This window comes from Pantherophis guttatus, chromosome 11 (assembly GCF_059756535.1).
Source record: "Pantherophis guttatus breed Tessera chromosome 11, ASM5975653v1, whole genome shotgun sequence".
In the NCBI taxonomy this organism is placed as follows: domain Eukaryota; kingdom Metazoa; phylum Chordata; class Lepidosauria; order Squamata; family Colubridae; genus Pantherophis; species Pantherophis guttatus.
In genome coordinates this window covers 24,031,447-24,054,945 of record NC_142073.1, presented here as the reverse complement: position 1 = coordinate 24,054,945, position 23,499 = coordinate 24,031,447, and the positions used below count along the sequence as shown (strand labels likewise).

The following is a 23,499-nucleotide window of genomic DNA, read 5'->3' as shown; positions in this document are numbered from 1 at the left end:
GGACGGCCTGTGCAAGCACCTACCTAGCTTTGGATTCCAGGGAGGGGGGGGAGGAGCTGACTTGGAGGAGACTTTTGTGCACCCTTCCCCATTTCCCCACAGCAGCCCCTTGAAGGAAGTGGAGTGAATCACCCATCCGATTTTCCAGAAATGGGGGGGAGGGCTGCCCCCTCTGGCAAGAACCAGCCTCGTGCCCCCCCCCCCTCCAAATTTTCTCAGCTGAGCCTCTAAAGATCCGAGGTCGCTGCTTCCGGACTGTTGATCTTCGGGCAGGAATTTAAAAAGTGACTTGGAACGGCTTCTTGGGTTAAACCAGGTTTGCATCAGATCAGGAATTGTGGCTTCCTCATCTAGTCCTGTTTTCTGACTCAGGGATGCTGCGTTTCTCTGGCTCTCTGGTGCCCCAGTGGAAAAAAAGGATTCCCTTCAGTCCCGGGGCTGCCATGGGGTATGTTGGGGGAGGGGTGGGCAGCATCTCTTCAATGGGGATTTTCTCCTGCCCTTTTGCCCACCCCCACCCCCCACCCCTTACCAGGGAAAACCCGGACCACTTTCTGAGCCTCGGAGAAAGAGGCGAACAGAGCATTGAGGCTGGTCCACTTCCCGAGCAGGCCTCTTTATTATTTATTTATTTATTATTTAAATCTATATACCGCCCTTCTCCTGAAGGACTCAGGGCGGTGTACAACCAAAAATAAAAACATAAACATATAAAATTTAAAACAATTTAAAAGTATATTAAACAAATTTGGCCCATATTGATTTAAAAAAAAAACCCTTTTTAAAAAAAAAATGAATTAAAAACAGTTAAAAGAGCTACACCAGCCCGGCTTGCTGGAATAGAAAAGTTTTGAGGGCACTTTGCCCTTTCAGGATAACTTGAGTCGGAAGGGACCTTGGAGGTCATCTAGTCCAGCCCCCTCCCTACTCAAGCAAGGAAACCTGAGACCCTTCCAGACCGAGGGCTGTGCAGTCTCTTCTTGAAAGCCTCCAGTGATGGAGCATCTGCAACTTCTGGAGGCGAATCAGATACAGATGAATAGAGTTGGAAGGGACCTTGGAGGTCATCTAGTCCAACCCCCCAACCAAGCAGGAGACCCTACACCATTTCTGACAGAGGGCAGTCCAGTCTCTTCTTGAAAGCCTCCAGGGATGAAGCTCCCACAACTTCTGAAGGCAACTTTATTGGATGTTCCAAAAGTTTCAAATGAGGGCAGCTCGAAGACCCCCACCCCCCCACCCCCCCAGCCATCGGGCGCCCGCTTAAGGGAAGGGCTGCCTCCACCGCCCCCGCGGCCCTCTCGATGGCCAAAGACCCAGCTGCGGGGCAGGGGACCACCCACCTCCCTCGCCCCCCGGGCCCGTCCAGTGAGCGGCTGCCCAGCTGAAGCGCCTCCGCCTCCTGCGTGGGCGAGCCCGGCCAAGGGAATAAAAGGCAGCCGGATGAAAGCGACGGGCAGGAGGAGACGAACCTGGCCGGGGACCCGCCGGAGAGATCCTCAGCCAAGGTGGGTACCCTCGCCCCCCTTCATGCTCAGCCCGGCTCTTTGCCCGCCTCTTCCTTCCGTCCTTTGGAGAGGAGAGGGTCGTGCAGCCACAGCAGAGGCTTTTGAGGGGCATCCCGGTTAGCCCCCAGCCCCCTCCCCAGCCCTCCCCTGCCTTTTTTTTTTTTATTTGATTTATATGCCGCCCTTCTCCCGAGACTCAGGGCGGCTTCCAAGGCGTTAAGCAATAGCCTTCATACTTTTTGTATATTTTATACAAAGTCAGCTTATTGCCCCCACAAACTGGGTCCTCATTTCACCTACCTCAGAAAGGATGGAAGGCTGAGGCAACCTTGAGCCTGGTGAGATTCGAACTTACAGTAATTGCAGGCAGCTGGTGTTAATCACAATGCTTTTAGTCTGCTGAGCCACCAGGCCCTTTGCCTGCTGCCCTCCCCCCTTTTCTTCTCCCCGACGTCAGCCCACCGACCCTGCTACTGCATGGGCAGCCTTGCTTTGCCCCACTGACCAGGGTGGGCAGCAACTCCCCAGTGGGGAGTGGGGAGGCTGGTCAGGAGACCGGTGGGGGGGGCACTGGCAGGTTTCTCCTATGCAGGGGAATGTGGGTGGGGGAGAGACACAGTTTCCAGATCCCCTCCCCTCACCTTGGTTGCAGGAACTGGGCCTGGCTAGTCTAGTGAAGAGAAGGGCCAGGGGAGACATGATAGCAGTCTTGGGCAGGGGGGTGGACTAGATGACCTACAAGGTCCCTTCCAACTCTGTTAATCTGAATCTATCTGCCTGGAGACTAAAACCTACAATGAACAGTTGCAGGAACTGGGCCTGGCTAGTCTAGTGAAGAGAAGGACCAGGGGAGACAGGATAGCATCTTCCAATATTTGAGGGGCTGCCACAGAGAGGAGGGGGGGGATCAAGCTATTTTCCAAGGCACCCGAAGGCCAGACAAGGAATAATGGATGGAAACTGACCAAGGAGAGATTCAACCTGGAAGTAAGGAGAAATTTTCTGACAGTGAGAACAATCAGTCGGTGGAACAGAAGTTGCCTTCAGAAGCTGTGGGAGCTTCACCACTGGAGGCTTTCAAGAAGAGACTGGACTGCCCTCTGTCAGAAATGGTGTAGGGTCTCCTGCTTGGGTGGGGGTTGGGCTAGATGACCTACAAGGTCCCTTCCAACTGTTAATCTGTTAAAACAGGCTGGGGAGCCCAAGTTGTTCCTCCAGTTGACAACACCTTGCCCCCACCTTGCGCCCTCCAATAGACTCCCAGGCAGGAAGAGTCCTTATTGCATCCTAGATAAAGAGCTGTCCAATCTTTTATTGACAGTGATGGAGCACCCATCACTCCAGCAGGCAAGCCGTTTCCTTGATTAATCCTTCTCATTGTCAGGAAATTCCTTCTTATTTCCAGGTCTGGCTAGTTTGCATCCGTTGCTTCTTGTCCTATCGGCAAGAGCTTTGAAGGATAAATCGATCCCCTCTTAAGATCGCGACCATTTGCAACCTCTTCCCAAAAAGTGGGATGGGTCGGGAAGGAAAATGGTGGAGCAGGTCTGCTCTCTTCTGCCGGAGAAGGACAAAAAAAAGATGTGGAGACTTTGGAAAAAGTTCAGAGAAGAGCAACTAAGATGATCAAAAGCCTGGAGACTAAAACATACAAAGAACGGCTGCAGGATTTGAGTTTGGTTAGTCTAGAGAAAAGAAGGACTAGAGGTGACATGATAACAGTATTCCAGTATTTGAGAGGCTGCCACAAAAAAGAGGGGATTAAGCCAGGGGTGAAATGTAAAATTTGTTACTACAGGTTCTGTGGGTGTGGCTTGGTGTGTGTGGGGGGGTAATGTGACTGGATGGGCGTGGCCAACTTTTTTTTTAAAAAAACTTTTCAAAGCATTTTTTCTAATGCTTTGAAAAGCCTCTGGCGATCAGGCAACTCAGCTGGGATCATCAGAGACTTTTCAAAGCATTTTTTTTACCACCTCTTCGGCCAAGAGGTTGCAGGAAAAAAATGCTTTGAAAAGCCTCTGACGATCCCAGCTGAGCCACGCGATCATCAGAGGCTCTTTTTTTTTTTTTTACTTTTAAAAGCATTTTTTTCAGAGGAAGAAGTTGTAAAAAAATGCTTTTAAAAGCCTCTGATGATCGTGCGACTCAGCTGAGCATGGTAGAGGAGCGCAGGGATTTTTGCTACCGGTTCTCCGAACCACCCACCGCCATCACTACCAGATCAGGCGATCTGGTCCGAACTGGGAACATTTCACCCCTGGATCAAACTATTCTCCAAAGCACCAGAGGGCAGGAGAAGAAACAATGGATGGAAACTAATAAAGGAGAGAAGCAACCTGGAATTGAGGAGAAACTTCCTAACAGTGAGGACAATTAACCAGTGGAACAGCTTGCCACCAGAAATCATGGATGCTCCATCACTGGAGGTTTTTAAGAAGAGACTAGACAGGCACTTATCTGAAACGTTACAGGTTCTCCTACTTGAGCAGGGGGCTGGACTAGGAGACCTCCAAGGTCCCTTCCAGCTCATTCATTCTAAACTGGGAATAGAATGTTGACTTCTTCGCCAATGACCAGAACTGAATGTCCAGCTTCCTTTAACTTTTCTTCTCTCTTCTCCTTCTTAGTAAAGGAGAGATGAGGATGCTGCAGGAAGCCGTTTCCCTTCTCCCATCTCTTGGAGAGCAGAAAATGTTGCCCAGGTTAGCCACTGTCCTGATGGTTCTCGGCATCCTACCTCTGCCCCTTAGCAGTACCCAGGTAAGAGGACGTAGAAAGGGCTGAGAAAAGGGGATGCCCAGCAGATCCCAGGAGCATGGGGCTGGGGAGCTGAGGAGACACAGGCCAGTTGTTCCTGGTGGGGGTGGCCAGGAGCCAAAAGCCCAGGATGTTTATTATTCAGGCACTCTCAATATTTCGACTTCGCCCTCCAAAAGTTTTCTTTGGCAACTTACCACCGTCTGTGGTCAGGATCTAAAATGTACATGTCCAAAATTGCCTCTCCCAGTAAGTTGAGAAATACATTCCCATAATTCCTTGTAGCAACAATGTCCACAGGAGAGGAGAGGAGGGGAGATCAGAAAAGGCAAGATGGAAACTGCAGAATCAAGGGTGCAAGTCCTGCCTTATTTTTATTTTATTTTTATTTTTTTAATTTGATTTATATGCCGCCCTTCTCCGAAGACTCAGGGGGGCTTACAATGTGTTAAGCAATCGCCTTCATACTTTTGTATATTTTATACAAAGTCAGCTTATTGCCCCCACAAACTGGGTCCTCAATTTACCTACCTTAGAAAGGATGGAAGGCTGAGTCAACCTTGAGCCTTGGCGAGATTCGAACCCTGCAGTAATTGCAGGCAGCTGGTCTTAATAACCAGCTTAATAACAGGGTGCCTTAAACCTCTGTACTACCAAGGCTCTTATGTTATGCTTGAAAACCAACTGGATTAGTTCATTACCTTGAGTTATTTGTAAAACACAGGTACTCCTCGACTTACAACCATAATTGAGTCCAAAATTTCTCTTGCTGAGCGAAACATTTGTTAAATTAATTTTGCCTCATTTTACGACTTTTCTTGCCACCGTGGTTAAGTGAATCACTGCAGTTGTTCAGTTAGTAACATGGTTGTTAAGGGAATCTGGCTTCCCCATTGACTTTGCTTGCCAGAAGGTCACAGAAGCTGATCACGTGACTTCACGGCGCCGTCATAAATATGAGTCAGTTACCAAGCATCTGAATTTTGATCATGGGGATGCTGCAATAGTCATAAGTGCGAAAAACGATCGTAAGTCACTTTTTTCAGTGGAGTTGTCACATCGAACGGTCACTCAATAAACTGTTGTAAGTTGAGGATTATCTATAATAACGACGGGATTTAAATCCTTGGGGGCCACAAGCACAAGTTGCCTTTTCACCCTCAAGCGATCCTGGTGGATTGGGTGCTGACCCTGAGGAGATGCCAGCCAGAAGAAAATCCCTTTAGGATGATCTGATTTCTGAGGTGGGGGGAGACCCAGCTTTGGGGGCTCCTTCCCAACTGGCTCCGCTCTCCTCCCTCTGCCCAGAACTGCCTGAGCAAGCAACACGTTGCAGCCGCCATCCAACAGATGCAGAAGCTGCTCTCGGCTCACGAGGAGGCCCAGATGCGCAGCCTGCGAAGCCTGAAGAAGCAGCTGGCACTCCTGCCAGCCAGTGCCCAGAAGCCGCTGGCCAAGTGGAATGGTAAGAGGACAGCAAAGTGGGCCAAGAAGTCAAGATGGCATCTGTCATGTACGTTACAGACGCCATCTTGCTTCTTTTGACATTCCCCCCCCCCCCAACATCATCTCCACGGCCTCTCATGCAGGGGTGAAATCCAGCAGGTTCTAACAGGTTCTGGAGAACCCGTAGCGGAAATTTTGAGTAGTTCAGAGAACTGGCAAATACTACCTCTGGCTGGCCCCAGAGTGAGGTGGGAATGGAGATTTTGTAATATCCTTCCTCCAGGAAGGGAGGGAATGGAGATTTTGCAGTATCCTTCCCCTGCCACGCCCACCAAGCCACACCCACAGAACCGGTAGGGAAAAGATTTGGATTTCATCCCTGCTCCCATGAAATCAAAGATTGCAGAATCCAGGGGAAAAGAGTATTGAGTTGATTTCATTGGAATAAAAATGAATAAATTTTAAAGTTTTTTTTGTTTTTTAGCCATTCTGAAATGTATCCCACCTTGCTAGGTGGGTTGTTTCGAGGCTGGATTTGAATCCAGATCTGCCTTGTAGAAGTCCAATAGACTTGTTGTGGGTTATCTGCAATCAGGCTTCTTCCTACATGGGGCTCCCCTTGAAAAGCACCCGGAGGCTCCAGCTGGTCCAGAATGCGGCCGCGCGGGTGGTTATGGGCGCAACTCGTTGTGCCCACGTGACATCCCTCCTGCGTGAGCTGCACTGATTCCCAGTGGTCTTCCGGGTGCGATTCAAGGTGCTGGTTACCACCTTTAAAGCGCTCCATGGCTCAGGACCCGGGTACCTCCGAGACCGTCTTCTGCCACCAATAGCCTCCCACCGACCAGTCCGCTCCCACAGAGAGGGTCTCCTCCAGGTGCCATCGGCCAAGTTATGTCGGCTGGCGACACCCACGGGGAGGGCCTTCTCTGTGGGAGCCCCAGCCCTGTGGAACGAACTGCCCCCGGAAGTGCGTAAAATCTCTGGCCTCTGGGCATTTCGTTGCGCACTGAAGACCCTGTTGTTCCGCCAGGCCGGACTATCAACATAATAGTTTTAAATTGGGGTATTTAAATTTTTTGGGGTTTTAAATCTGAGCCACTTATTTAATTATTTTAAATTTTAAATTGTTGTTTTGTCTGTGTTTTTAAATAGGCTGTACACCGCCCTGAGTCCTTCGGGAGAAGGGCGGTATAGAAATAAAATTATTATTATTATTATTATTATTATTATTATTATTATTATTATTATTATTATTATTATTATTATTATTCCAAATCTGATAGTAGAGGGTATAATAGAAAGGTCTTTGTTGATTATTTAACCCACATTATTTCTAGGAATTAATTAAAGAAGAGAAGCAACTTAGAACTCAGGAGGAATTTCCTGACAGTGATAATAATTAATCAGTGGAACAACTTGCCTCCAGAAGTTGTGAAAGCTCCAACACTGGAAGTTTTTAAGAAGAGGTTGGATAACCATTTGTCTGAAGTGATGTAGGGTTTCCTGCCTAAGCAGGGGGTTGGACTAGAAGACCTCCAAGGTCCCTTCCAACTCTGTTATTCTAATAGAAAGGCGCTTCTGATTAAGCCAGGAGTTTTCTGAGGAACCAAGAAGCGTCTCCAGCTTGTTTCTTCTTCTGTCTTTCTCCCCACAGAGAGCTGCACCCTCCCTTCTGCGCCTACCAATGGCAGGAGGCTGGGCAGGGGAAGGGCCGTGGGGAACGAGGTCCATTTTGTCTGCAACCCTGGCTTTGCGCTGACCGGGTCTGAGACTCGGATCTGCCTGGAGAACAGGACCTGGAGTGGACGGCAGGCCTTCTGCAAAAGTAGGTGGAAGGAGAGGTCTCCCACTCGTCATCTTGACTTCGAAGCAGTCTCGCCTCCCAGATAGTCCTCAATTTAAGACTATAAATTGTGCCCTGAATTTATGTTACTAATTTAACATCTGCAGTGATTCACTTAACAACGGTGGCAAGAAAAGTCGTAAAATGGGACAAAACTCAACAGAGAAGTCTTAGCCGGGAAATCTGTTAAGTGAGTTCTGTCCCATTTTACGACTTTTCTTGCCACCGTTGTTAAGTGAATCACTGCAGGTGTTAAATTAGTAAGGTGGTTGTTAAGTGAATCTGGCTTCCCCGCAGACTTGGCTTGTCGAATGGTTGCAAAAGACGATTACATGATTTTGGGACACAGCGATGGTCATAAGTATGAACCAGTGGCCAAGCGTCTGAATTTTGATCACGTGACCAGGGGGATGCTGCAACGGTCATAAGCGTGAAAAACGGTTGTAAGTCACTTTTTTCAGTGCCGCTGTAACTTCAAACTGTCGCTAAATGAAGTGTTGTAACTTGAGGACTACCTGTATAAAGCCTACTTTTGGGGAGCTGAGTTGCTTTAAAATCTGTTTTATTGTTCACGCAGATTATTTTGCTTATCTGTTCGTCTTCTATACCAGGCGTCTCCAACCTTGGCAACTTTAAGCCTGGAGGACTTCAATTCCCAGAATTCCTCAGCCAGCTAGGGAATTCTGGGAACTGAAGTTCTCCAGGCTTAAAGTTTCCAAGGTCGGAGTCCCCTGTTCTATACAACATTCACCCCAGGGGTGAAATGTTCCCGATTCGGACCGGATCGCCCGATCTGGTAGCGATGGCAGCTTGTGGTTCGGAGAACCGGTAGCAAAAATCCCTGCCCCCCCCATACCCAGCTGAGCTGCGCAATCATCAGAGGCTTTTTATTTTTAGTTTTTAAAAGCCTTTTTTCTACAACCTCTTTGGCTGAAAAAATGCTGTTAAAAGTAAAAAAAAAAAAGCCTCTTATGATCGCATGGCTGGATCGTCAAAGGCTTTTAAAAGCATTTTTACTACAATCTCTTCAGAGGTTGTAGAAAAAATGTGTTTAAGAGCCTCTGACGATCCAAGCTGAGTTGCCTGATCGTCAGAAGCATTTAAAAGAAAAAAAGCCTCTGCCAATCAGGCAACTCAGCTGGGATCGTCAGAGCCTTTTGAAAGCATTTTTTACAACCTCTTCGCCAAAGAGGTTGTAGAAAAAATGGTTTTAAAAGTAAAACCAAAACTTAAAACTTTCCTTTTCCAACAAGCCGGGCTGGCCTAACAAATCTTTTAAATGATTTTAAATTTGTTTGTCTTTTTAAATTTTGGGCCAAATTGAGATATTTTCTTTTAATCTGTTCTTAATGTATTTATTATGTGTTTTTATTTGGCTGTACACCACCCTGAGTCCCTAGGGAGAAGGGCGGTATATAAATTTGAAGTAAAATAAATAAATAAATAAATAAATAAATAAATAAATAAATAAATAAATAAAAATTGGCCGCACCCAACCAGTCACATTACATTACCCCCCCCCCCCAATCAAGCCACAGAACTGGTAGTAACACATTTTAGATTTCACCACTGATTCACCCCCTTTTTCCTATGTCTGCAGAGGGGTCAGAATTCGGTCAAAATGACTAGGTGGCTCAGGCCTAACGAGTTGGCTAAGACACTGAGCTTGTCGATTGGAAAGGTCGCCAGTTCAGCGGTTCAAATCCCTGCATGAGCAGGGGGTTGGACTAGATGACCTCCAAAGTCCCTTCCAACTCTGTTACCATTACCTGTTAGCTGGGTCCTGCCAGGAGAGGAGAGGGCTGTATCTCAACACTTAGCCAAACGAAGCATCTCCTCGTTTTTCTTTATCCCCCAACCAGGCACCAGCCATTGTGCCAGTCGCCCCTGTGCCAACGGAGGGACCTGCGTGGATGCCGTCCATCATTACAGCTGCTTGTGCCCCAGCGGCTGGTCGGGGAGCAACTGCCAGGCCCCCCTTCATGCCCGTAAGTGACGGAGACCCCTGGGGTTGCTGCACTAGCAAAATCCTGAGGATCCAAGAAGCAGGACTGGCTGTTTGGTCCTCTCTTCCCTCGAGGGGTAGAAGGAGGGAGGGAGGGAGGGCAAGGGAGCTATGGGGTACACCTCTGAACAGGGACTTTGGATGTGGGGGCTCCCTACCCTAGAGCGACATTCTGAGCCCCTGCACTTTTTTTTTTAAATTTGATTTATATGCCGCCCTTCTCCAGAGACTCAGGGCGGCTTACAATGCGTTAAGCAATAGCCTTCATCCTTTTGTATATTTATACAAAGTCAGCTTATTGCCCCCACAAACAGGGTCCTCATTTAACCTACCTTAGAAAGGATGGAAGGCTGAGTCAACCTTGAGCCTGGCGAGATTCGAACTTACAGTAATTGCAGACAGCTGGTGTTAATCACAATGCTATCAGTCTGCTGAGCCACCAGGCCCAGCCACACTTGGCTCTGACAGCTCAGTGTTTCATTTCCATTGGATCGGATTGAAAGGGGGGGGTCTCTCAGCAGGTGGTGGCTGAGATGGGAGACCCCAGCCAGCCAGGGAGGACAGAAAGAAGTCTATATTCATGTTGCTGCCAAAGAAACAACAGGGATGGATCTGTGTCCTCTCGGGGGGTGGGAAAGCTTGGCTCAAGTAGTGAAGAGAAGGACCAGGGGAGACAGGATAGCAGTCTTCCAATATTTGAGGGGCTGCCATAGAGAGGAAGGGGTCAAGATATTCTCCAAAGCACCCGAAGGCCAGACAAGGAATAATGGATGGAAACCGAACAAGGAGAGATTCAACCTGGAAATAAGGAGGAATTTTCTGACAGTGGGAACAATCAACCAGTGGAACAGAAGTTGCCTTCGGAAGTTGTGGGAGCTTCATCACTGGAGGCTTTCAAGAAGAGACTGGAGTGCCACCTCTAAGAAATGGTGTAGGGCAGCGGTCTTCAAACTTGGCAGCTTTAAGACTTGTGGACCAGCATAGCTGGCTGGAGAATTCTGGAAGTTGAAGTCCACAAGTCTTAAAGCTGCCAAGTTTGAAGACCTCTGGTGTAGGGTCTCCTGCTTGGGCAGGGGGTTGGACTAGATGACCTACAAGGTCCCTTCCAATTCTGTTAATCTAATCTAAGGTAGATTGGGTTGAAAGCCTTTACTGGTTGTCCTTGACTGTAATTGGGACCAGAAATATATATATGGTATAGGGTCTCCTGCTTTGAGTAAGGGGTTGAACTAGGAGCCCTCCAAAGCCCCTTCCAGCCTTACGATTCTGGGTTCTGGGTTCTCCTAAATGGGCATTTTTGTCAGAAACCAGTAAAAAGTGTTTTAAGAAACTGGCAAAATATGTCACCAATTGCAATCATGTGACCCCCAGAATGCTGCAGCCGGTCCGTTGCCAAGAGCGCAAATTGTGTGGGGGCGGATGTGGTGGGGTGGGGAATCAGTCTGACACTTTATGGTGGCTAAAAGTGCTTCACAGCAGAGGTGGGTTTCAGCAGGTTCTGACCAGTTCTGGCGAACCGGTAGCGGAAATTTTGAGTAGTTCGGAGAACCGGTAGTAAAAATCCTGACTGGCCCCACCCCCATCTATTCTCTGCCTCCCGAGTCCCAGTTGATCGGGAAGAAATGGGGATCCTTCCCCTGGAGTGGGGTGGGAATGGAGATTTTGCAGTATCCTTCCCAAGTGGGGAGGGGTGGGAATGGAGTGGGGTGGGATGGGAATGGAGATTTTGGAGTATCCTTCCCCTGCCACGCCCACCAAGCCACGCCCACCAAGCCACGCCTAAAACCCAAAATTTTTGTTGCTCAGTGAGACATTTGCTAAGTGAGTCTTGCCCCATTTTACGACTTTTCGTGGCACAGTTCTTAAGTGAATCACAACAGTTGTTAAGTTAGTAACACGGTTGTTAAGGGAATCTGGACTCCCCATTGACTTTCCTTATCAGAAGGTCGCAGAAGGACACAACCCTGGGATACTGCAGCCATCATAAGTATGAGTCAGCTGCCAAGCATCCGAATTTTGATCCTATGACTATGGTCATACTGCAACGGTCGTAACTGTGAAAAATGGTCATACATCACTATTTTCAATGCCGTCGTAACTTTGAAGAGTCACTAAAGGAACTGTTGTATGTGGTAGACTACCTGTAGTCATAAGTAGAGGATTATCTCTAGCGGAGGCTGTAAAAAGCCTGTGCAACAAGGAGACCCCCAAAGGCCCCATCTCTTCCCCACCCTCTGCTTGTTGTGGTCCGTCAGCGGCCTGTGCAGCTAGTAGCTGATTCCGACAGCGAGGAGGCTGGTGTGGTGCTGCGCTAGCATCCTGTGCAGCTGGCACTTGAGTCAGACAATGAGGAGGCTGGAGAAGATGTGGTGCCAGAGGTGGGGATTCAGCCAGGAGGGCCTTCAGAACTTCCAGAAGCTCCCTTAAGTGAAGAGGAAGAAGAGGAGGAGCCTCTTCTCGATGCACGGGTGCGTAGAGCTGCCAAAAGGCAGGAGTGGCCTCAGGAGGAGGTCTCCTCGAGAGTAAGGCTTGGGGCTAATTGGCCACTCCCTTAGCCTATTTAAGGAGAAACGCAGACTGAAGCAATTTGTAGGGAACAACTTTAGTTCACTCTCCTTCGCGTCTGGATCTTAGTTCTCTTATCAGTTTCCTGCAAATTGCTTCTGGGCTTTCTGCCAACCATAGTAAGATTACGATTATTTATTCTTTGGATTCTTGTAGGCTGTTAAAAAAGTTAATTAACAGCCTTTGTTTGAAAAAGACTGATTTAATTTAGTAAACTAAGGTTTGTACAGACTTTGTGTGTGCTGCGTTCTTTGGGGTCCGTAGCTGGGGCAGAACAGTGCTCTGCTCGTTGGTCTCACTGCAAAGGCCACCCTAATGGGGACCTCTTGACCACAGATAGGGCAGCTGTGAGCAACGCAACCTTCAGCCGTCAACCCCGCTGCGTTGAGAATCCGGGGGGCTCCCGCCAATGCAGCTGCGATGCTGGCTTCCTGTTGACAAGGAGAGGCATGTGTCAAGGTGAGATTACGGGGTGGGGGGCGTGCTAGTAACCATATGTACCCCAACTGGGACCCTCAACCAAAGGGGCAATTGCTGCTCCCAGAATTCTAACATTTTTTGCATCACGGATTCTTCCAATCTTGCTTTACAAGAAAATAAAAAGAAGCTAGATGTCTACGGACCTTCTCAGCCATCCAGGTCATGGTTGTCCCAAAGGCGCTTTTTCCCCCACCCAAGAGGCAAACTGGACTTTCTGGTTTTTCTTTGAAGAGATTTCGCTTCTCATCCAAGAAGCTTCTTCAGCTCCCCCCACCATCCAGTCAGAGTTGGATGGTGAAAACAGCCTGAAAACTGGCCAGAAAATGGCCCAGAAAATGTCCTGAAAAAAACGGCCTGTTTTTTGGCCATTTTTGATGGTTTTTCGGGCTGTTTTCTGGCACTCCTTCGCCCGTGAAGACCAGCTGGCCAGAAACCAGAACAGCAGCTGGTGACGGTGCACATGCCCACAGAGAGGACACACATGGCATAGGTTCGTCACCACGGGTATAGGTTCTCCTGCTTGAGCAGGGGGCTGGACTAGAAGACCTCTAAGGCCCCTTCCAGCTCTGCTCTGTTTTGTTCTATTCTATTCTATTCTATTCTATTCTATTCTATTCTATTCTTTTTTTTAAAAAAATGATTTATATGCCGCCCTTCTCCGGAGACTCAGGGCGGCTTACAATGCATTAAGCAATAGCCTTCATCCTTTTGTATATTTATACAAAGTCAGCTTATTGCCCCCACAAACTGCGTCCTCATTTCACCTACCTTAGAAAGGATGGAAGGCTGAGTCAACCTTGAGCCTGGCGAGATTCGAACCTGCAGTAATTGCAGGCAGCTGGAGTTAAATTACAATGCATTAGTCTGCTGAGCTATCCAGGCTATGCTATGCTATGCTATGCTATGATTCTATTCTATTCTATTCTATTCTATTCTATTCTATTCTATTCTATTCTATTCTCTGCTCTGCTCTGCTCTGCTCTGCTTTACTCTACTCTACTCTACTCTACTCTACTCTACTCTGCTCCTATTCTATGCTATGCTATGCTATGCACCTATTCTCTTCTGTTCTGTTCTGTTTTCTATTCCTATTCCTATTCTCATTCACATTTCTACCCTTAAATCTTCTGAAAATACACCCCACCCCCAAAAAAACACCCCTGCTGTTTTAGTCCATTTTAGCCAGGGAGGAACTGGGGCGCTCTGCTTCCTGGAGTCTTCTTGGTCCGCCATCTACCTGATTCTGAGTGGAGGAAAATGGCCATTAAGAGAAAGGAGACGGGGTCTTTGGCTTTGCACTGGTGAAATCCAGTCATTTTGCCGCTGAGTGTGGGCAGGACAATCTCAGGGAATTGCCCATCATGTTGTAGAGTATTATGTGAACCAGACTATGGTTAAGTGATCCTAGGGTGGGTTTTCTTTTGTCTTAGTACACTGTTTCTCCATCTTGGCAAGTTTAAGACCTGTGGATTCTCCAACTCCCAGAAGCTATGCTGGCTGGGAAATTCTGGGAGTTGAAGTCCACATGTTTTAAATTTGCCAAGATAGAGAAACCCTGCCTTAGAATGTAATGTGAATGTCAGGTTTCGAGGTCATCTCAAATAAATTGCATTTCAAACAAAGTCTTTGATGAAAAACTCCCATTTATTAAGCACGACATTCTAACTCCGACTCCATCGCAGCCAACACTGACTTCCTGACCCAAAACCCTCTCTTTCCTTTCCCCACTCCTCTGCACTCATTGTCCATCTTCCAAGTCACTCTACCCCTAATCTACTGCTCCAGCTCAAAGGAATTTCCCCCCTCCCATCCCATCTCCTAGGGGATATTATCTCCAGGGAAAATAAGTAGGTGAAAAGTCAAATGTCCCTTTCCAGATGCCTCCTCTTCTCCTTTTTTTTTTAATTGAAAAAGTTTTCAATTACAAATGTTTTCCCCTTTCCCCCCCCTCCTCCCTAACCCCCCCTCACCACCCCATCCCCCCTGTGACTTCTTCAAAATAAAAACCTAGTACATAACAGATTATATAATATTTTACCATCCCCTTACTCCCCCTGACCCTTACTTCTAGTGATATTATTAATATTATTACTTCCCCCTCTTACCAAACACTTCAAAATAACATTCCATTATAACACTATATGATAACTTCTGATTTAACACAGTAATATTATTATAACTCCCAATTTATCGATAGTCTGCCCTTTTTTTTCCCCTTCCCCATACATATGTCTGTATATTAATATAACATTTCAAAACAACCTTCCACTTTAAAACTATATAATAAATCTTACTTTAACATTTAATCTTTTGTGTATATTAATATAACATTTCAAAGCAGCCTTCCCCATGAATTCTAGTTTTACATTTATTCTACTCTATCCATTTCCTCCACTCCCATATATATGTCTCTTAAGCATCCCTTTTTTAATCTATACAATCAATACACTAGCCTGTCTCCACCCACTTTCCTACAAAATTACCATGCACAACAATTCTTAATATCTTTATTCTTCTGCCCATCCTACTAAAAAAATATTCCCTTATATAAACAAAATCAATGACTTTAAATTTATAATCCATATAATATCTTCTTTGATGTCTTTCCACTGGATTGCTGACTCCATCATCCGGATTAGGGTAACATAACATCCCAGTTGCAACAGAGTATTCAAAATCCTCAGTTATCATCTGCCCCCATCAGTAATGAATATCTTCACATATATATAAAAAAAAGAAAACAACCACCCGAGTGACTTTATAATTGTAATCCATATCTGTAATAGTGGCTTTCTTCAGGATTATTAATTCCCATTCTCATAATGGGGTAACATCCAGATCTTCTGCATGCCCCAGCATAACTCTCTTGCCTTATAGCTCAGCATAAATATAATACGTTAATCAATTAAAAAAAAACCAAAAATAGATAATTCCAATCCAACAATTCATAGGCCCTTTTCACATCCCAAAATTACAGCATTGCAGAGGTCTGTCACTCTCCTCAGGATGATATCAACCACTACTTCACCTCATCCATCTTTTCATATATTCAATCATGTATTTTTTCAAAGTAACTGGCTTTACTGTTGCTTAGTTTAGAAATTTTTATTTTTGTGAGACCTGTTTCTTTTTTTCCTTTCTTTTTGTGGGTTGGCTCTCCATCCTGATTTCCTTCCTGCCAGTTGTGTATCAACTGGTCGATTTTCATTCTGTTTTATAACTTGATCCTGTTGGTTTTGTTTTTGTGAATCATATTTCTTTTCTGTAAGTTGTATATCAATTGGTTGGTTTCCATGGTTATCTGTAACTTGGCAAGTCATCATGTTAGAATCCAATGCCACTTCTCTCTTATTTATAAATAATCCATCTGAGGTATCTGAAGAATCCAAAGGCAATTCATCTGCAAAGGCCTCTGTAACTCTATATTTTTCCTTTATTTCTAGCTCCTTCTGCTTGTCTTGTGTTGTGCATAAAGATGTTAAGTTCATTTTTAAAATTTTTTGATAAAATTCTTCCGCTTTTTCAACAGTATTTAATTGATATCTTTCTCCTTGATATCTCAATATTATACCAACTGGAATATTCCATCTGAATAAGATATTTCTTTTTTTAAGCTCAGCCACCAAGAAGCCAAATTTCTTTCTTTCCAATAATATCTTAGGCGGGAGCTCTTTATAAATCCAAATCTTTCTTCCAAAAAAATTGCAAAGTAGACTTAAAGGATTTCTGCACAATATTATTCCTTATATCTTTATCTGTAAAATAAATCACCACATCTCTAGGCAATTGCCTTTGCTTTGCAATCCAGGAGTTTATTCTATAAACTCTATCGATCCTACAAAGTACCTCCTCAGGTTGAACCTTTAAAATCCCAGCCAGAACTTCAGAAGATATTTTTCTTAAATCCTCTCTGTTATTTTCGTGTAATCCTCTCAGTCTGATCGCATATTCAGTAAAATTATATTGCATCAATAAAACTTCCTTTTCAATACGTTGCTGTATATTTTCTACATTACAATCAGCTTCCATTTCAGGTTTTTCTTCTAAACTATTGTCTTGAGTATTTATCAAATCATTCTCAATTTTTTCTATTTTATTTTCCAAATTGTCTTCAATTTCCTCCACTTTGGACTCTAATAGATTAGTATTTGTATCCAGCCTGATCATAAATTCTGAGAAACCATTAGCCATTTTTAAAATCTTTCGATGCAAAATATCAAACTTTAATTGCACCAATTCTTTAGTTTCCTGCTTAAATTTCTCAAAGTTCTGATTCATAATCTCATCCCTTCTTACAATCTCCTCCAAAAGAAATTAAATTATATTAAAATCAGTTTTCTGAGACTGTAAGTTAAGAACTTGTTCATATAATTTGTGGATGGGGGAATCCCCCCCCCTGCTTGTTTGTCCAGCTTTATAAGCCTAAACGCCATATTTCCACACAGGCAAACTTTTTAGAAAAGAAAAAAAAAAACCCAAGCCTCTTTCCAAACAGGATCAGTATCAAATCAAATCTCCAGGAAGGAGAAAACACAAAAGTGTAGCTTTTTCTTCAAATGTAGCCAGGAGACTTCCGGTTTGCTCTTCGTAGCCTCGGGACCGCCAGCCCCTTCGCCTGTAAAGAGCCGCCTGTACAGCGGAAAGGCGGCTCGAAAAACTCCTTCCGCTTCTCCTGTCAGCACTAGAGTAAATGCAGTTTGAAGTGCTGACAATGAACCATTTCATTGTCTTCTGGTTCCATCTTGGCACACTTTGCAAATGCGCCAATGCTTCTCCACTCCAGGACTCTAAACAGAGCTTCTACCATGATTTGGCTCTACAGTGCCCATTTTTTGGGGCAAAGCTTTTCTGAGCATTGTACCCCAAGTGGGGAACCCCATTTGCATGAATTTACCCTCGGTGAATTCACGGTGGTGGCTCAGTGGCTAAGATGCAGAGCTTGTCAATCGAAAGGTTGGCAGTTCAGCGGTTCGAATCCCTAGTGCTGCCTAACAGGGTGAGCTCCCGTTCTTTGTCCCAGCTCCTGCCAACCTAGCAGTTCGAAAGCATGTAAAAAATACAAGTAGAAAAATAGGGACCACCTTTGGTGGGAAGGGAACAGCGTTCCGTGCGCCTTTGGCGTTGAGTCATGCCGGCCACATGACCACGGAGATGTCTTCAGACAGCGCTGGCTCTTTGGCTTTGAAACGGAGATGAGCACCGCCCCCTAGAGTCTGGAACTAGCACATATGTGCGAGGGGAACCTTTACCTATACCTTTACCTTACTCTCTCTGGGGCACTGAGTTGAGCAGGGATCGGGGAGTTCCTTTCTTGCCCACTCAGCAGCTTCCTGCTCCACCACAGATGTGGACGAGTGCCAACTGTACCAGTCCAACTACCACACCCGAATCTGCCTCCACGAATGCATGAACCTACCTGGGTCTTATCAGTGTACCTGCCCATCAGGCTATCGGTTTCAGGCTGAGCAGAACATATGCAGCGGTGAGTCCTTCCCATCCTCGTTAATAAATTGTAGAAATGTAGACCATTCATTTTACCCTCCTCATCAGGCAGGGCTGTGTGAGTGGTACGGTGGCCTAGAGGTTGAGCTCTCGTCTCACAATCCGGAGGCTGTGAGTTCGATCCTAGGTAAAGGCAGATATTTCTCTCTCTGGGTACAATGAGAATATATCTGCTGAAAAAAAAAACTTCTCATTGGCGACAGGAAGGGCATCCGGCTAGTAAACACTCAACTCCATTCAGTTGCCCAGACTCCACCCCACAAGAGATTATGGGGTCATTAAAAGATGATGATCAGGCAGAGCTGTGTGTATGTGTGTGTACAGGTAGTACAGGTAGTCCTCGACTTATGACCACCATTGAGCCCAAAATTTCTGTTGTTAAGTGAGACATTGGTTCAGTGAATTTTGCCTCATTTTACGACCATTCTTGCCACAGTTGTTAAGAGAATCACTGCACTTGGTAAATTAGTAACCCAGTTGTTAAGTGAATCCAGCTTCCCCCTTGACTTTGTGTTAGAAATTCTCTTTTATTCTGTAGAAATTTTTATTGTATAGAAATTGTAGCAGAGGGTTAACAGGTAGTTCTCGATTTACAACCACAAAATTTCAGTTGCTAAGTGAGACATCTGTTCAGTGAGTTTTGCCCCATTTTCTTTTGTTATGAAGTGAATCTCTGCAGTTGATAAGTTAGTAACATCGTTGTTATGTGAATCTGGCTTCCCCATTGACTTTGCTTGTCGAAAGGTTGCAAAAGGGCATCGCGTGATTTTGGGACACAGCAACAGTCGTGAGTATGAACCAGTTGCCAAGCATCTGAATTTTAATCACGTGACCATGGGGATGCTTCAATGGTCATAAGTGTGAAAAACGTTCGTAAGTCACTTTTTTCAGTGCCGTTGTCACTTCGAACGGTCACTAAATGAACTGTTGTAAGTCAAGGATTATCTGTATTAAATAGCCACATAGATTGGCAGCAAAAGATGGTTACATAACCATAGAGCTCAAACAAAGTGTAGAGTCACAATAGGCCTTGCTGCTTAACTGTCTCAACTATCATAGATTATAATCATAGAGGCAAACTAAATACTGCCATCTACTGGCTGAATAATTCTGTTCCTTTTGCAAAACGAAATACATTCTAACATGTATTCCAACACTTTTGCTTGTGCAAAGGTTGCAAAAGGGGATCACATGACCTTGGGACACTGCAATGGTCATAAACAGGGGTGAAATCCAGCAGGTTTCAACAGGTTCTGGAGAACTGGTAGCGGAAATTTTGAGTAATTTGGAGAACCGGCAAATACCACCTCTGGCTGGCCCCAGAGTGGAGTGGGAATGGGATTTTGCAATATCCTTCCCCCAGGAGTAGGGAAGGAATGGAGATTTTGCAGCATCCTTCCCCTGTCATGCCCACCAAGCCACGCCCACAGAACCGGTAGTAAAAAAAAATTGGATTTCACTACTGGTCTTAAATATGAATCAGCTACAAAGCATCTGAATTTTGATCACATGATCATGGGGATGCTGCAAAGGTCATAACTGTGAAAAACGGTCATATTTTTCAGTGCTGTTGCAACTTTGAACAGTCACTAAAGGAACTGTTGTAAGTCGAGGACTACCTGCATGAAATGCAAAAACATGGGGCTGAAAGTGTTGGCCCCGTTCATTCCAGAGGTACCAGGAGGCTGGACTGCCCTCAGCACATGGATGCCACAACCCTGCCCCTTAGTAATCTCTTCGGAGCCAGCGTGTAGATTGTTATCAGTTGCAGTGGGGAGTTGCACAGAGTTGGCATCCGACCGTATTCCTGCCTATTTGCTGTGGGTCCTTGCCAGTGACACAATGCCAGCACTCCAGAGCAGTTCTGACCCTCCGCCAAATTCCTAGAGCAGGGTGAGGGTCTGTAAGGTTTTCCAGGACACAGCAGGGCTCCAGACCACCAGGATTGAGACAGGCAGACATGACTCTCTCTCTTGTCTTTGCAAGATGTGGATGAATGTGCCACAAATCAAGACAACTGCAGCCACGGACAGATTTGCGTCAACGTCTTTGGGGGCTTCCGTTGCGTGAAACCCGAATGCCCCAAGACTCAGTTCAACACAACCTACGTCAAGACATCGGCCTCGTAAGTAGAAACTCCAGGAATGAGGATGGAGGGCTGGGTCCTTAGCAGGAGAGCTGCCCGTGCCCACCCAACAGCCGTTCTGTCCAGAGGCAAACTCCCTCCTGAGAGCCATTAGACGTTAGGATTCTTTCCCCCAATTCAGACGTATCTTTGGGCACCTAAGAGATCTTTAAACGCTTGGTAGCCAATGGCTCAGTGGCTAAGACGCTGAGCTTGTCGATCGAAAGGTCGGCAGTTCAGCAGTTTGAATCCCCAGTGCCACGTAACAGGGTCAGCTCCCGTTCCTTGTCCCAGCTTCTGCCAACCTGGCAGTTCGAAAGCACATAAAAAATGCAAGTAAAAAAATAGGGACCACCTTTGGTGGGAAGGGAACAGCGTTCCGTGCGCCTTTGGCGGTGAGTCATGCCGGCCACACGACCACAGAGACGTCTTCGGACAGCGCTGGCTCTCTGGCTTTGAAACAGAGATGAGCACTGCCCCCTAGAGTCGGGAATGACTAGCACATATGTGCGAGGGGAATCTTTACCTTTACTTTCGCCCTGACTGGGCATTTCTTTTCCACCTCCTCTTTGCAGGCAGTGTGAACGGAGCCCTTGCCCCATGGGCAGCCAAGCCTGCCAGAAAGCCGCCCATGCCATCTCCTTCCACTACCTGCCCCTCCAGTCCAACCACTCCGTGCCCTGGGTCCTTTTCAAGATGTCTACCAGCCGCTCTCTGGGGGACAGCCTGCGCTTCGCCCTCCTGGGGGGCAACAGCCAGGGAAGGCTTGCTGTCCAGCGCTCAGACCAGCACACGGGGGAACTAGTGCTGACCCGCTCAGTCCTGGGCCCAGCGATCCTGGAGGCCGAGGTGGAAATGAGCGAATTTGCCCAGAAGATCCTTCTAGGGAAGCACATCTTCAAGGTCACGGTGTTGGTTTCCCAGTATGAATTCTGAGCCCCTTTGAAACCCCGTCGGGCCTTGGAGAAGCCCAGGACCAGATGTGGCAGGAACTTTGAGGGTGCAGTTTTCTACGCCAGGGGTCTCCAACCTTGGCCACTTTTAAGACTTGTGGACTTCAACTCGCAGAATTCCTCAGCCAGCTTTGCTTTCAAGATTAATTAATGGGGATTGGTGTCTCCGGACTTTGCCCGTAGCGTTTTTGAATTTCTTGAAGGACTCCCTGATCTTCCTCATCTTACTGACAAACCAGGGGGATCAGTTCTCTGGGAACAGATGTTCCAGATCAGGGGGTCTCCATCCTTGGCAACGTTAAGCCTGGCGGACTTCAAGTCCCAGAATTCCCCAACCAGCTTTGCTGTCCAATTGAAGTCCACAAGTCTTAACGTTGCCAAGGTTGGAGACCCCTGCTCTATGCAGAATGGGCCATAAAAGCACCCTGTTATTAAGAACAGCTGCCTGCAATTACTGCAGGTTCGAATCTCGCCAAGGCTCAAGGTTGACTCAGCCTTCCATCCTAGGTAGGTAAATTGAGGATCCAGTTGTGGGGGCAATAAGCTGACTGTATAAATATACAAAAGAATGAAGGCTATTGCTTAGCGCATTGTAAGCCGCCCTGAGTCTCCGGAGAAGGGCGGCATATAAATCAAATTTTAAAAAAAAGGCCAAACAATCCTTGATCTGCTGAACCGGACACTCCTCTCTCCTGTCCATGTGGCTGGACCCTTTCCCCACGATATGGTCCCTTTGAGAGGCTTTGTGGAGAAGCGATGGGAAGCCCCTGGAGGAAGACCAGCCACAGCAACTGGAGTTCTTGCAACAAGCTGGCAGAAACAGCTGGGAGGCACATAAATCCTTTGCAGGCAAGAACAACTCCCAGGAAGGGCCAGTGGGCTTTACCAGATGTAGCTGCTCCCCTCAGCCCGAAGGCAAGTTTTTGTGCTGCTTTTAAGCACAAGAAGGCCAAGTGGCACAAAGACCTGCAGAGCTTGGAAATCCAGCTTGGGATGTGGGTAAAAAGAGCCGTTCAGGATTGCAACCTTTTCGGCCTGGTCAGAGAGGACGCTGCTAGCATTTATTCCCCATTTGGGTGAAAAGAGACGGATACTTTTCTGGACCATCATAATCGCCACATTCCATCAAGAGCTGGGTGGCTGCGACACCTTTGGGCAGGAATTGGTTTGGTGGTTTTTGAATAACTTGCCTCCCATCCTAGCTGGGAATCATTTACAGGCATCTGCGTTAAAACAGCCTCGCTCAGATTTGATGCAAGTGGACCCTGTTTATAAGCAAACCAAAGTTGATGTATAGATAGCCGTTATTAAAATACAGAGTTTTGTCGTCATCCTGTGTCAAATGCTTTGGCTGCCGTAAAAAAATTGTGGCTTGTCGCCCAATGGAGAAAAAAGTAATCAAGATCAGAAGCAAGGTCACGGGATTGGGAACAGGTGTTCAAAAAAGCTGGTGGCAACCACAGCTATGCTATCCAAGGCCCACATCTTTTTGACAAGCATTGCTCAGTCATGGTCATCTTAACCAAATGTGCAGGTACCTGTAGCTGTGTTTGCAAGACAGAACTGCCCTTGGTTCAAAATCAGCACCTTTTCCGACTTCAAATTACCTGTAAGTTTCTGAGCTGTTAACTGAAAAGGTGCTACCAGAGTTGATTTTTATTCCCCCACTGCAAACTAACCTAGTTCTACTCTTAGGTCTACGTATGCATGGTTTGTTTAATTCAGTTTTCTGAGTTAGCCCAAGACAGATCCATAGCTGACTACATTGGCTGGTTATTGTACGTAGTCGGTTAATTTAAGGCAACTGTGTGGAATGATTACCGTAGGTCCAAATAAGAACAAAATTGTTTTTTCTTTGTAAGGTGGGCACACAGGAAAATAACTTCATGAATGAAAAAGAGATCTTCCAGAGACTTGGTCGTATGCATTGCGGGCACATGAGGGGAAACTGAGGCTGCAATTCTGCAGATCCACTATTGGGGCTCCAGCGCATGGCAGAACAAGCGGATCTTTTCCCCAAATGCCAAAGCAGTGCAAAGAGTTGCCTCTGGTTTGCCCCCATCCCCAGCATATCCCTAACTTGGCTGCTTAGCCACTTGAGCCCCCAAAGGCAGAGCATCTAAACTATGACAAGCCGTTCTGCTCAGCGGGTGCAGAGTTTGGAGCAGTCGTGGCAAGGCACTGGGAGGCAGCAGACTGGCCAACTGGTGTCTGAAAGGCTACTCCTCTGTTTCTGAGAGGGAGAGGAGGAGATGGGCATCTTGGATAAATGGCTGCATTAATCACACGGATGAGTTTTCAGGGCTGTGGTT

At 46.4% G+C, this 23,499-nt stretch overlaps 1 protein-coding gene across 2 annotated transcripts; it reads left to right on the top strand.

The window, feature by feature from the left end:
• The first annotated feature begins 1,429 nt into the window (after window positions 1–1,429).
• LOC117670428 (fibulin-7-like) lies at window positions 1,430–22,518 on the top strand. 2 transcript variants are annotated; one of them, XM_034425550.3, is made up of 9 exons: window positions 1,430–1,508; window positions 4,136–4,268; window positions 5,574–5,730; window positions 7,369–7,539; window positions 9,420–9,545; window positions 12,464–12,586; window positions 17,952–18,089; window positions 20,096–20,234; window positions 20,810–22,518. In XM_034425550.3, exons 1-9 carry the CDS (start codon window positions 1,444–1,446, stop codon window positions 21,168–21,170), a joined length of 1,413 nt encoding a protein of 470 aa, XP_034281441.2. In that variant the 5' UTR covers window positions 1,430–1,443; the 3' UTR covers window positions 21,171–22,518. The 2 variants fall into 2 exon arrangements, with proteins under 2 accessions (XP_034281441.2, XP_087733252.1); XM_087877126.1 differs by having other exon boundaries at window positions 1,455–1,508; window positions 4,136–4,210.
• Window positions 22,519–23,499: the final 981 nt, after the last annotated feature.

Coding starts and splice junctions, on each gene's coding strand:
- LOC117670428 (XM_034425550.3), top strand. CDS start 1,444: ATGAAAGCGACGGGCAGGAGGAGACGAACCTGGCCGGGGACCCGCCGG. Junction 4,269..5,573: donor TGCCCCTTAGCAGTACCCAG/GTAAGAGGACGT, acceptor CCCTCTGCCCAG/AACTGCCTGAGCAAGCAACA. Junction 5,731..7,368: donor GCCGCTGGCCAAGTGGAATG/GTAAGAGGACAG, acceptor TTCTCCCCACAG/AGAGCTGCACCCTCCCTTCT.